This window comes from Cygnus olor, chromosome 10 (assembly GCF_009769625.2).
Source record: "Cygnus olor isolate bCygOlo1 chromosome 10, bCygOlo1.pri.v2, whole genome shotgun sequence".
In the NCBI taxonomy this organism is placed as follows: domain Eukaryota; kingdom Metazoa; phylum Chordata; class Aves; order Anseriformes; family Anatidae; genus Cygnus; species Cygnus olor.
Genome location: NC_049178.1, coordinates 5,832,858 through 5,845,300, shown reverse-complemented (window position 1 = coordinate 5,845,300; position 12,443 = coordinate 5,832,858). Strand labels below are relative to the sequence as shown.

The 12,443-nt window shown below is 38.4% G+C and overlaps 1 protein-coding gene across 2 annotated transcripts in view; it reads left to right on the top strand.

Annotated features, from left to right (window-relative positions):
- IARS1 (isoleucyl-tRNA synthetase 1) overlaps window positions 1–12,443 on the top strand; it is a 201,289-nt gene that overhangs the window by 162,895 nt on the left and 25,951 nt on the right. For both annotated transcript variants that reach the window (XM_040569172.1, XM_040569173.1), the window contains exons 21-26: window positions 361–481; window positions 4,935–5,026; window positions 5,435–5,512; window positions 5,958–6,079; window positions 9,089–9,191; window positions 9,389–9,472. In XM_040569172.1, coding sequence (XP_040425106.1) covers window positions 361–481; window positions 4,935–5,026; window positions 5,435–5,512; window positions 5,958–6,079; window positions 9,089–9,191; window positions 9,389–9,472 — 600 coding nt within the window. The remainder of the gene's footprint in view (window positions 1–360; window positions 482–4,934; window positions 5,027–5,434; window positions 5,513–5,957; window positions 6,080–9,088; window positions 9,192–9,388; window positions 9,473–12,443) is intronic.

Genomic DNA, 12,443 nt, shown 5'->3' with positions numbered 1-12,443 from the left:
GTTCTGTGAATTTAAGACTCTTACCCTGTATCTGGAAGTTATGATTTACACTGCAAGTGGGGAAGGGACTACTGCATGCCAGTGTGTGCTGTACTACTTTCTGGCCTTTTATGCACATTAACAGGCCTCCTTTGCAGTTGAAAGTGTTGTGTGGTGAAATCAGGAGCAGTGGAAGTTGGGTTTTTCTTTGGCTGTTTCTCTTGCATATGTTTCTGGAATTTGTGTTTTCTCTTAGGAAACCAGTGTAGCACAGAGCAAAAGTGACAAAATACTTCTGGCTGAAAGGTGGCTCGATATAGAGATTGGAATATATACCCTTATGACTTGAAAATGTGTTTTGTGTTTTTCTGTTGATGATAGGAGGAGGGAAGAGAATTCCTTTACAATGAGAACACAGTTAAGGAGAGCAATAACATCATGGATAAATGGATTCTTTCTTTCACCCAATCACTCATACAGTTCTTCAAAGCTGAAATGGCAGGTATGCACATGTTGGGGGGGGGGGGGGGGGGGGCTACGTCTGTTCAATTTTTGATTAGAGAACTGACCATTTCATCCATAGACTTCCACAGTTCACTTGAGACTTACAGTTCAGATAAAAGGAAGGAAATCTTTAACCAGTTACAGTAATGCATAGAATAGTCTCTTGATGGGTGTGAATACAGATTTTGCTATAGTAGTTTGTGAGATGTTGAAAAGTGATGACGCTTTTTTATCATAGCTAACCCTATCAGTTTGGTGATGTGGCTTCCTGCTGTAGCATCTTCTGCAGTGCTTGGAGTAACTAATAATACTGTTATAGTAGCTGAAAGATGACAGTGAAAAGGATTCCAAATAGAATTTAGGGAAGCTATAAATAAATAAATTTTAAATACAATGGGTAATGATCAAACCAGCTAAATAAAAATTTTTTGAGTGATACAGGGGCATGGGGACAAGCTTTTCCTTACTTTATTCCATGGAGAGTGTTTCTTTGTAATCATACGGGGAATGCGTACAGAAGGACAGAATGCTGCTAATTTACTATGTAGCTTTATAAAGAAACTCTCACTGTTTTTCTCCATGCATATGTTGTCTTTTTCATCATCCTGTACCTCTTAATCTTCATATTATATTAGGACAATTTAAATTGCAATGAGAAGATGCAGAAGCCCTTGAACTAGTTAGCACGATCCAGCAAGCCTACATACTTGCAGATGAAGTCATGATGGGGATCTGAAGAGGTTTTAGTGCCTTTAAGGGCACTAGAAACCTCAACACTGGAAAGAAGATGGCTTTTGCCATTGTAGTCCCTGTTTGTGAATAAACAAACAACCCCTCTATGCCAGTGATCTTAAGTTGCCATTGGAAGAATTTTTAGAAGCCTTTCACAGGTGTGCTTAGGCTTGGGGAAAAGAGGTATTAGTGGAATAACAGATAATGCCAAGCCGGAGTTCACAGGGATATAGGACAGTCCTTTTCTGCATCAGTCATCTCTTGTGCTTCACCCCCCTGCCCTCAGACTGGCACGTTCATTCTTACCAAGACAAGTGAGATGTGTTTATTTTGCTACAGTAGGTAAAGCATGTAATTTTGGTAGTGAAGTTCAGGCGAGGTCATCTGAAACATCTCATTAAAGGAAGAAAGGAATTCTCAAGCTACCGAAGGCAGAGTTATGATAAAAGCACTCTGTTGTCAAAAACGTGTCTTTTTCCCAGGAGTTCTGCCCTTGATGTTTGATGGTGTTTGTTGAATTTCATTTATTACTAGAGAAATACACAGGGTCTATCCGAGTTTACATGCTCCCCGTTAAGAGGAAAATATTTTGAGGGACTAAATGATCTTCAGAGGTCCCCTTCCAACCTCAACCATTCTGTGATTCTGTGAAAGCGAAAAATTGATTTGTAAATGTGTACATGGGATCTTGGATTAGTATGGGGTTTGAACAGAAATAGTGCTTGTGGGAAGATGATAGTGGGGCAGAACTTCAATTCTGCTCTGGGTTTCTAAGAGGAAGAGGAAGCTAACGAAAAGGGATGTGTCAGCTGCCATCTTTACAAAGCAAAGAGATCGTTCAAAGAAACTTCCTGTTGGAAAATGGCAATGTAAAGAATTCCAAGATTGTAATATTGATATTAAATGCTATTGACTTTTGTGTTAGAAGAAGATATTACGATGCATTCATCAATGACATGATGACATCAATGACAATGACATGATTGATATATCCCATTTGGAAATGAGTAATAAACATGGTTTTTCAATTTATTTTTCTGCATAAACTCTGAATTCAGTCAGATGGATATTAATGATGTGCAGTAAATGAGTGTACTGTGACATGGTACTCTATTGTACTAATATTTAAAAAAAGTCTTGTTTTGATTTTTTAAGATTTGCTACTTCAAATGGCTTGAATCAGGAAAAATGTTGTTTGCAGGAAGAGGCAAGGAAAGGTCATAATTGTGGCTGATAACCTCAAATCCTGAGTAAAGGCAATAAATACACTACACACTACACAAGCTTCATTTTAGAAGCTGATTTTGAAAATAATGAACATATGAGTGCAGAAGCTGTCGTAGACTTGACACGATGGCAGCAGAAGTCAATGATGGCATTTGCCAGCTAATGCTGTGCAGCTCTGTAACCTGCGAGATGTGTGTAGTAACTTGTCTGCCACATCTAAAATGCAGCAGAAGCAGTGTTGCTGAGGTGATACTTGGGTGCTATCATTGAAGGAAATGGCCCAGGTTGTACCATAACGTGCTGTCTGTGCACCGCTCTGTATGACCATGTATACAAGTGTGCATGCTTGAGGCTCTAAATGGCAAGGAGACATCACGGGTGGGAAAACTTTGCAATTAAGCTTGGCTTCTGCTATTTATTAAAGCGTAATTTATAGTGGAGCTATATTTTACACCACTTTCCTGCCCCTAGAAAAATGTTTCCATAAAGTGGAACTTAATTAATTCTGCCCCGATTTCTACTAGTAGCCTGAATATCAGCATACCTCAGCACCCTCCAGCTTCGGTGTAGAGACCATAAAAAGACTTCAGGAAAGTATATATAATAAAACCTCCGTAGCTGTGGTTTGAGGAGAGCTTAAAAACTCCCCTAACATATGCACTTCAGGACAGTGAGCCAGTTGACATGATGCTGCTTTCTGGCGCCTGCTAGTTGTGGAAAGTTGTCAAAACTGACCTGTGTTTAGGCCACACGCCTCAACACGTGCCTGTGTGTGAGGAGCTTTTTGGCCATTGTGTATCATCCCTTTAAATGGGTGCTCAAAATGGAGGTGTGGAAACACCTCTCTTCAGGAGTGCTGGAAGTTAACGTGCACCAGTCAACTCCTCAGCAGCAGACAGGGTAGCTGGCTTAGAATCAGGGTGATGAAAACTAGCTTAGCCAAAGGAAATACATGCCATTGAATAGTTGTGCTGTGTATTTTCTCCACCGAACCCCAGCTTTTATTATGGAAACCTCGGTGGTTTGGATGCTTTAGCTTTTACGTAGGGCGAGTGGTAATATAATGGAAAGATGATACGGAAATTAATAGGGCAAGCAGCCCTTCATGTTTTACGGGGGCAAAAATCCGTATTTCTGAACATTAAGCCTTATCATACTTTTTGCACTACTTAATCGTTTCCTCTGTCAGGCACTTCTTGTACAAAACAGCCTATCTCCTGATGATTGAAATGGAAAGAAATGTGTGGGTGTCTGCACATGTGTGCACGTGCTTCCCTGCACCTGCATGCGTCTTTCCTGAGTCCTGAAAAAGTGACATTTCACAACTTGGTTCATAGGATTACAGCTGTAGTGAGGGGAGAAATACATGCTTGCAAGCTGACTTGAAAGTTGTGTTAAATGTATACTATTCCTTAACGTTTTTTGTGTGTGTGTGTGTGCTTTATTTTGTTTATGAACCAGTCTTCTAACTAGATGATTCATAGCTATACAAGAGCTGGGTATTTCTCAGGAACACACATTCCCACAGAAATGTCTCCCCCCCACAGCATGAATCTTCTGAGGGTTTCCTTTTTAGGTTTAAATACAAGTACTCTGCCTTTAAAGTCATTTCTATTTTAGAAAATGCAATGAAAAGCATAATGAAGCTTTTAAAGTAGATACATTTTATTCAGCAGTTGCTTGATTAATGAAACTGATTTAAAATTGACATGAAAAAGTTCCTTGATTTAAAAAAAAAAAAAAAAAACAAAAAAAACCCACAGTTGTACACGAGTTTTACCTTAGGAAGCTAAGTCACATTTAAGCTTTCAGTTGTTCACAATATTTTTTTGAAAGTTTTCCCTGTTGCATCATGATGTTCACGATGACCTTGTTTTTTGTTCTGGCAGTTCTCCATGCTTTTAAGTTATGATGAACTTGGAAAATACAACTTCATACCTCGTCAGGCTTGCTGTTACTTTGCTTTCTGTCTGCTGAAAAAAAGCAAATAATTCAGGAAAATTTAATTAAAATGGGTGTCTCATTTTAAATCTGACAAAAAAAAAATCTTGGCAGTAATTTATAATAAAATTCTATTGTATGATTCTACAATAATTTCCGGTGAACTTCTCGTGACTTGGCTGTATTTATAGCATGTACAAATATAGGATTTGCCAAATCCTTCACGATTAATAGTCTTTTATCCACTGCCCTCTTTACAAGTCAGATAAAAACATAAGGCTTCTGTCATGCATGTTTGTGTAGGATTAGAAGAGTAATTTGGCGGTAGATGTTTGTTTTGTAGCATGAAACTTGATGGCGTGTATTTCCTTAATGCGGTTTTAACGTTTAACATAACAGTATGTCTAATCAACTTTTTAACCTTGCTAATGTAAGTGCTTCTGCTAAAATTTTATGCTCAGCACCAGAGCTGCTACTGATAACATGTTTCTTTAAGAAAGAAGATAGATGTAGAGGGCAAAAATTACCTACAGTAAATGTTTTCTTTCTAGCTTACAGGCTGTATACTGTAGTCCCTCGATTAGTGAAGTTTGTAGATATTCTGACCAACTGGTATGTTAGAATGAATCGCAGAAGACTAAAGGTATGTATCTACCTCTGTGGTCTTGTAACATAAACAAAATCCAAGTCTGCATTAACTTAATACATAGCAGCTTCATGGTATTAAGCAGAAATCTATATGCTGTCTTCCGAGTATGATCAGTTTGTACCTGAGAGTGGAAGATGAGGAATTAAAATGTTCTTTTCCTCCTTGATTTATGAGGAAAGCCAATTAACCAACAGAATGCACTGTAACTCAGTTTCACTTGCTGGATGAGATTTTGAGCAAAATGAATACAGTTCGGAAAACCTATTTATTGCATTAACATAGGAAATCTTGGAAATTTACAGAAATGCATTTAGAATTTACTGAAATGAATTTAGTGATGCTAAAACGGTACTTGTTTGTTTCTCCCTCATTGTTTCTAATCTTGGTTAATGCTTTGAATAGGGTGAGAATGGGACCGAAGACTGCATTAGGGCCCTGGAAACCTTGTTCAGTGTTTTGTACTCCATGTGCAGACTTATGGTAAGGGAATTACATAACTAACTGACTTTTAACATAGTTCATCTAAAAGCATGCATCTTGGTTTCTAAGTTGACTGTAGAAACTGGGGGTACAGAGACTGAACATAGGAGGAGAAAAAGTATATTGCTACTGACTTAAGCAGCACAGTTCGTTCTCCACCTCCCCCTTTTGTTTGCTTATCTGCAAATATCAACTGGCTTAAAGAGACATTCAGATTTCCCTTCTGATACCCAAACACGAAGCTCAGAAAGCAGGTCAACAAGTAGTACCAATTTCATCATTTAGTTCAGGCAGCATTTTGATTAACTTCACAGTTCTGCATTGAAGACACTATGTAAGCATCATGTTTTTGCTGAACTGTCCTTATTCCATTCATAAGTATTACTGATTCATAGTGTACAAACAATAAATAAAAGATGGTGAAAGAATGAATGCAACATTACAGGCACCATATACTCCATTCATCACTGAACTGATGTACCAGAACCTGAAGACGCTTATTGATCCAGCCTCAGTACAGGAAAAGAATACTGAAAGCATACACTACCTCATGCTTCCCCAAGTGAGGTAAGAGACAGCTGTTCTGTGGCAAAATGGTGGGTGTTTTTGTTTGTTTTTGTTTGTTTGTTTTTAATTTGCTTTTCACAGAGAAGTGCTCCTTCAGTTATGTGTGTTGAAAACTGCTTTGAGTAACAGGAAAAGGAGCTGCTTTAATAATAAGAATGACATAAAGTAACCAAGAAGAGTTTTAGGATGATGGTTAACACATTTTTTTCTGTAAGTGCAAAATGTTCAAGTTTTAATTAAACTGATTGCTAGCCTCTTCACTGCAGGCGAACATTTCACTAGCAATACACTTTGCACTCGGCTGTCAAAGCTGGGAATTTTCCCTCCATATTTAGGCAGCAGACTTCTAGGTTAAAGGATTGTAATGATAGGAAGGAAAACAATTTGGAGGAAACACTGTTGGAAATGTGTATTCCTGCTTATGGTGGGTGAGGAATATCCTTTTCACTCTGCAAACCATACTGGCTAAAAGCTATAATGTTTACCTATAAAGAGCCCCAGAGGATTTCAAAACCTCCTTGCAGGCCCTACAGTCACAAGAATGCGAGAATCCCCTCATCTCTTGGCAAATACTGATGCCAAATCCCATGTGGATTAGAATTATTGTTTTGTGTGGACCACATATGGAGCCAGCAGAGTGAGTTCTTTTGGCTACAGATCAGGAATTTGGACCATTGTCCAGAGATTGCCACTTCCTTGTAAGAGGATACATAACACAAGAGGGCTTTCCAGATGGATCCTTTTTGTTTGAATGCAGTTGGGTGAGGTTTTTTTTGGAAGTGCTAGAAAAAGGTTTAGCTCGGTGATGGTTATATCAAATATAAGTCCTGAATTATCAACTTGACCCAGCTAGAATTTGACAACTCAAGTTTGCTTGTTGTTTTTTTGTTTGTTTGTTTGTTTTTGTTTTGGTTTGTTTTTTTTTGGTCCTGCCAAGGCAGACAGTAATATTATAATAATCACTTACTCATTGTTGCCTTGGTGTTTTGTTAGTGGATTAAGTTAGTGCCTGCATTTCAGTCTGCTATTAGTCACTGAATATGAGAGAAGCACACTTCTCTATTTCCTGTTGTATTGCAGCTCGGTTTAAAAACCCCTAAGGACAAAGGAGCTGACCTTGGTATTTTACATACTAGTTTACGAATTCAAACCTTGTGGTAATGTTGTTTCTTTCATGAATACTATATCCTTTGAGGAAGGGGTTTGTTCTTTCTGCTTGCTTTAGTAGTGAGCTGTTGCAAAAAGGAGTTTCAGATTCACGTAATGATGGTGCTGATTTTCTGTTCTCTGGGGAAGTGCTGTAAAGAATAGGTAATCAAAGAATGTGAGACTTTTGAGTTATCACAAATGTTTTTATGTTCCTAGAGTATGGACTGATGGATTTGATTTGTAGGAGCTCAGTTCAGGCATGCACTTAGCATGGCTGTTTAAAAGTGGCTTAGTCACTTCTTTTATTCCTGTTAGTGCTGACTGAATTCATGCTGCATTGTGCAAACATATGATGTATTTGAGTGGCTGCACAGTTTCCCTTTTTCTTGTATTTGTTTGGGTTTTTGTCTGCTAGAAGTTTGTCTAATTTACTGGATCTCCTATGTATCAGTTGTTCTCTTTGTCAGATAAGAAGACGTTTTCAAAACTGAATTATTGTTGAGGTTTTAGAGTTTCACCTTGAGTTGCTAAGGATGTCATTGTGTTTTTTCTTGGAATACATTTCTGATGACTGCATAAGGAAAATACTGTCAGCCAAGAAAGAGAGACATGAAAACTTTTTTGGTGCAGTCTTAGAAAATACTGCTTTAATCTCTGACGATATGATGGCTGTACACAGAGAAAGCTGATGGACTTGGCCACTTTCACAGCTGAACTTGAATGAATACCTGAGGTATTGTTTGGTTGCTTAGTGTCTGAACAGATTGCTTGCATTAGATTTTGTGGATGTACATGCAATCCATGAAATCTATTCTCATTTTGTGGCTCCACAATGTTGTTAAATAATGGCAAGCAATAGTGAAATATTTCTACATTCTACTATATGAACCTTTCTGGGTGCAAAAATCTTACATCATGCAATGTACGTATTTCCAAGATATTTTTGAGGACCATCATGGATACTAGCTTTTGGAAGAACAGAAGCTTTAAAATATGAAGTAACGTTTTAATTGAAGCCCTGGTGCGGTACATGTGGACACTTGTTCTTGCTTTACCAGTTTTGTTTTTTTTGGTTAGTTTTTATCAAATGCATGGTTTTAATCCCAATACTTTTACTACTTACATTACAGCTAGCAACGTTGCTTTATTTAAAATTGTGTTTTGAACCAGTACCTCTGGTCTTGATATGACGTTTGTGCAGTTTTAAGAGCTGCTCAAGTTATGCAGCTTCTCAAGAAATCAAGAAAAGCATGTTCTCAGAACTTTTGGATGTTAGTACGTTTGAAACAAGAAATGAATGTCAGCTTACTAAAGGAAAAAAAACGGGGGGGGAGCTGCCTCAAAATGGAAGGGTGTTAAAACGATGAGGCCAGGAAAAGTGATGAAGCCAGTAGAGATGCCAGGACTGTCTAAAACATCAAGCTATAGTATGTAGAATTCCTGAAAAGATGCATTGAGATCCAGCAAGTTGGTTTCACTATAGGTATTTCATTGTCATTGTAAGTATCCTATTTATAAAACCTTTTTGCATCATCTTGTGATATTAGGAATGTAAATTTTGCTTTTTACTGGATATTAATAAAACAGGTAGTATGACTCAATCCATCATCACCATCTTGTGAGAGCTGCTAATAAAAGATTATTTTAAAATAGCTGTTTTTGTCTTACAGTAAGATTTTTCCATCGTCTTCTCCACGAAGAGAGAAGAAAAACATTTGTTCATTTTTGAAATTGCCCCAAACAGGGCATAATTGAGTCTCTTCTAGGAAATTTCAGAGAAATGGGTCAAATGTTTTAAATCTTCTTAAACCGATACAGAAACGATGAATCATTTTAATGTTTCCTTTTTTTTTAATCTAGGGAGGATCTGATCGACAAAAAAATTGAAAGTGCGGTTTCTTGTTTGCAGTCTGTTATTGAGCTTGGACGAGTAATCAGAGACAGAAAAACCATTCCAGTAAAGGTTAGAAGTCTTACTAACTCTTAATACCTTGTAAATATGCACTAGCTTTGTAACTTTGGGATAAGCCTGGGAAAATGGCATAATAAAGTTTGGAATAGCAATCAGAATTCAACAGTGAAATAGTTCAAATAACTACATAATTTCTGACATTCTTTATTTTTACTTGGAAGGACAAAAGTTTGTTTTCTTCTCCCTAGTATCCTCTGAAAGAAGTAGTTGTTATCCACCGGGATCCAGAGGCACTGGAAAACATCAGCTCTCTGGAGAAGTACATACTTGAGGTAAGAACACGAGCATGACACTTAAGTGGACTGTGTATGTTAGTCAGTTACCTCAAAAAAAATAAAATCCTATTTGCCCCTGTTGTCTGCGGTAATAACTCACTAGGTAAAATTCATTTAAAAGAGTTGTAATGAAAGGAGATATGTATGGGAATTATGTGCAGAAATGAAGGTGAATGGGCGGTCCTTAAGCAGGCAGTCATAGTACTAAGAAATACTTCCTCTCAAAATGACCACCACATAGTATTTCCAATGGCCTCTTTAAGGAAGTCCTATTTTTCCTCCTTCAGTGAAGAAAAAACATTTTCTGATTACAAATAAGGTAAGATTCAACTACATGTTGTCAATGAGATGAGTTAGAAATTTTGTGTTCGCTTTCAGTTAAAGGGCATTAAAAACAGTTTGATGAGAAGTGGAGGGTTTGACAGAGAGGAGTTTCAAGTAAGAGAGAATAAGAGCCCAGTTAAGATGTTGCTTAACAAATAATAGGTCAAATAAATAAGGTCTTAGTCCATACAATTTCATATACTTATCTGCTCCTGTATGCCAATGAAATACTCTTCCAATATGTGTCCATTAGAGAAATGCAGCCTCTGCCCTACTTCTAAATCTTTATTTGGATAAAAGCCTTGTCATTCAAAAGTAAAATAAACCTTCTTGGTTTTTTGAGCTTAACTTCCTGAAGTTGGCTGGACTTTCTGCTTTTAGTCAGTCATGTAAAAATCCATAGTATTTTAAGAAGTGAAATGAAAAAGTTTTTTTTATAAATAAACTTCATTTATTTATATGTTAATGCTATAAATAAATCTTTTAAACTTCAATACTGCATTTCAGCAGTTGTTTTGAAGGCACAAAGCCTATTACATTTTGATTGCTTACCAGATTGTTTGTAGAATATGCTTTTTTTAGCTTTATGTTCAATTAAATTTCATTACACATAGACTTTATATGCACTTTCTTTCACATCAGTGATGTACAAGAATAATCAAACAGTAAGAGGGAATAGTGATAAGAAACAGCTTTTCAGCTGCGATGATGAATTTAGATGAACCATGGTGTTTCTAGTTATTAAAAAAAAAGAAAAAAAAAGCTACTATGCCAAGTATACATTTAAATGTTCTTCTAGATGTTGGTGCCTTGAAAACAACTTGCAAACCCTCGATTCTTAATAATTAAATTTATCGTGATCATGCATTTGATACCATGAGCTATGCTATGTGCAGTTTTTCAGAGCTAGCAGCCTAAGGGCTTTCTAATTGCTTCACTGAGCAAGAGTAAAATAGGTAAATATCTCCAGTGTAAGGCTGGAGGCCTTCCAGAACCACTCTGGAAGGCAGTGAGGGAAGAAGAAAGACTTGTTAAGCAATGCTGTTCTAAATGAACAGTCTTAATTTCCTCTTTCTGTAGTAGTCTTTCATTGGGATAGATGATTGCTTGTCACCCAGATCTTTGACTGTGTTGCCTGGGGACATATGTCATGACTACTTTGTTGTAACTGGATATGTCGTTGGGAGGAAGGAATTGCATTTCAAATAGAAGCTCTTGGCTAATAAAGCAGAATTTTAATAGTGCTTACTGGGTGTCGATATTGGGCAGAACGCATGCAGAATCACAGAGAATCACAGAATCATCTAGGTTGGAAGAGACCTCCAAGATCACCTAGTCCAACCTCTGACCTAACACTAACAAGTCCTCCACTAAACCATATCACTAAGGTCAACATCTAAACGTCTCTTAAAGACCTCCAGGGATGGTGACTCAACCACTTCCCTGGGCAGCCCATTCCAATGCCTAACAACCCTTTCAGTAAAGAAGTTCTTCCTAATATCCAACCTAAACCTCCCCTGGCGCAACTTTAGCCCATTCCTCCTCGTCCTGTCACCAGGCACGTGGGAGAATAGACCAACCCCTACCTCGCTACAGCCTCCTTTAAGGTACCTATAGAGAGCGATAAGGTCGCCCCTGAGCCCCCTCTTCTCCATGCTGAACAACCCCAGCTCCCTCAGCCGCTCCTCATAAGACTTGTTCTCCAGACCCCTCACCAGCTTCGTCACCCTTCTCTGGACTCTCTCGAGCACCTCCATGTCCTTCTTGTAGTGAGGGGCCCAAAACTGAACACAGTACTCGAGGTGCGGCCTCACCAGAGCTGAGTACAGGGGGACAATCGCTTCCCTAGCCCTGCTGGCCACACTGCTTCTTATACAAGCCAGGATGTTGTTGGCCTTCTTGGCCACCTGAGCACACTGCTGGCTCATATTCAGCCGACTATCAACCAATACTCCCAGGTCCTTCTCTGCCAGGCAGCTTTCTAACCACTCATCTCCCAGCCTGTAGCTCTGCTTGGGGTTGTTGCGCCCCATGTGCAGGACCTGGGGCTTGGCCTTGTTGAACTTCATACAGTTGACCTCAGCCCATTGGTCCAGCCTATCGAGATGCTCCTGCAGAGCCTTCCTACCCTCGAGCAGATTGACACACGCACCTACCTTGGTGTCGTCTGCAAACTTACTGAGGGTGCACTGGCACTAGAAAATAAACTGGGGGTTATTTCATGGCCAATTTCTGTACTGAAAATCTTTTTGGATTTTTCACTTGAATCATTTCCTTACACAGTCCCATTGTATTTGTTTGTCTCTTAATTCAATGAATGTACATAGAATGCATGCCAACTTTGTCCAGGGGCCCTGGAAACCAAACCACCTTGGTAGCTGTTCAGACGATCTTCCCTATTTAACACCTCCTTTAACAGCCTTTTTTGAGGGAGGAATATTAGCATAATTACAAATCCTCATTAAAGAGACCAAGTATAATGTAACACCAAAACTAACACCCCCCCACTACCACCTTTTATTGACATGTTTAACTATTACAAGAGATTTCACATAGAAGTCCTAATACAGTTTCTGAATACCTGTGAACTGCAAGCTTTATCCTTCTCACATCCTGCTTTCTCAAATCTTAATTGTTTAAAATA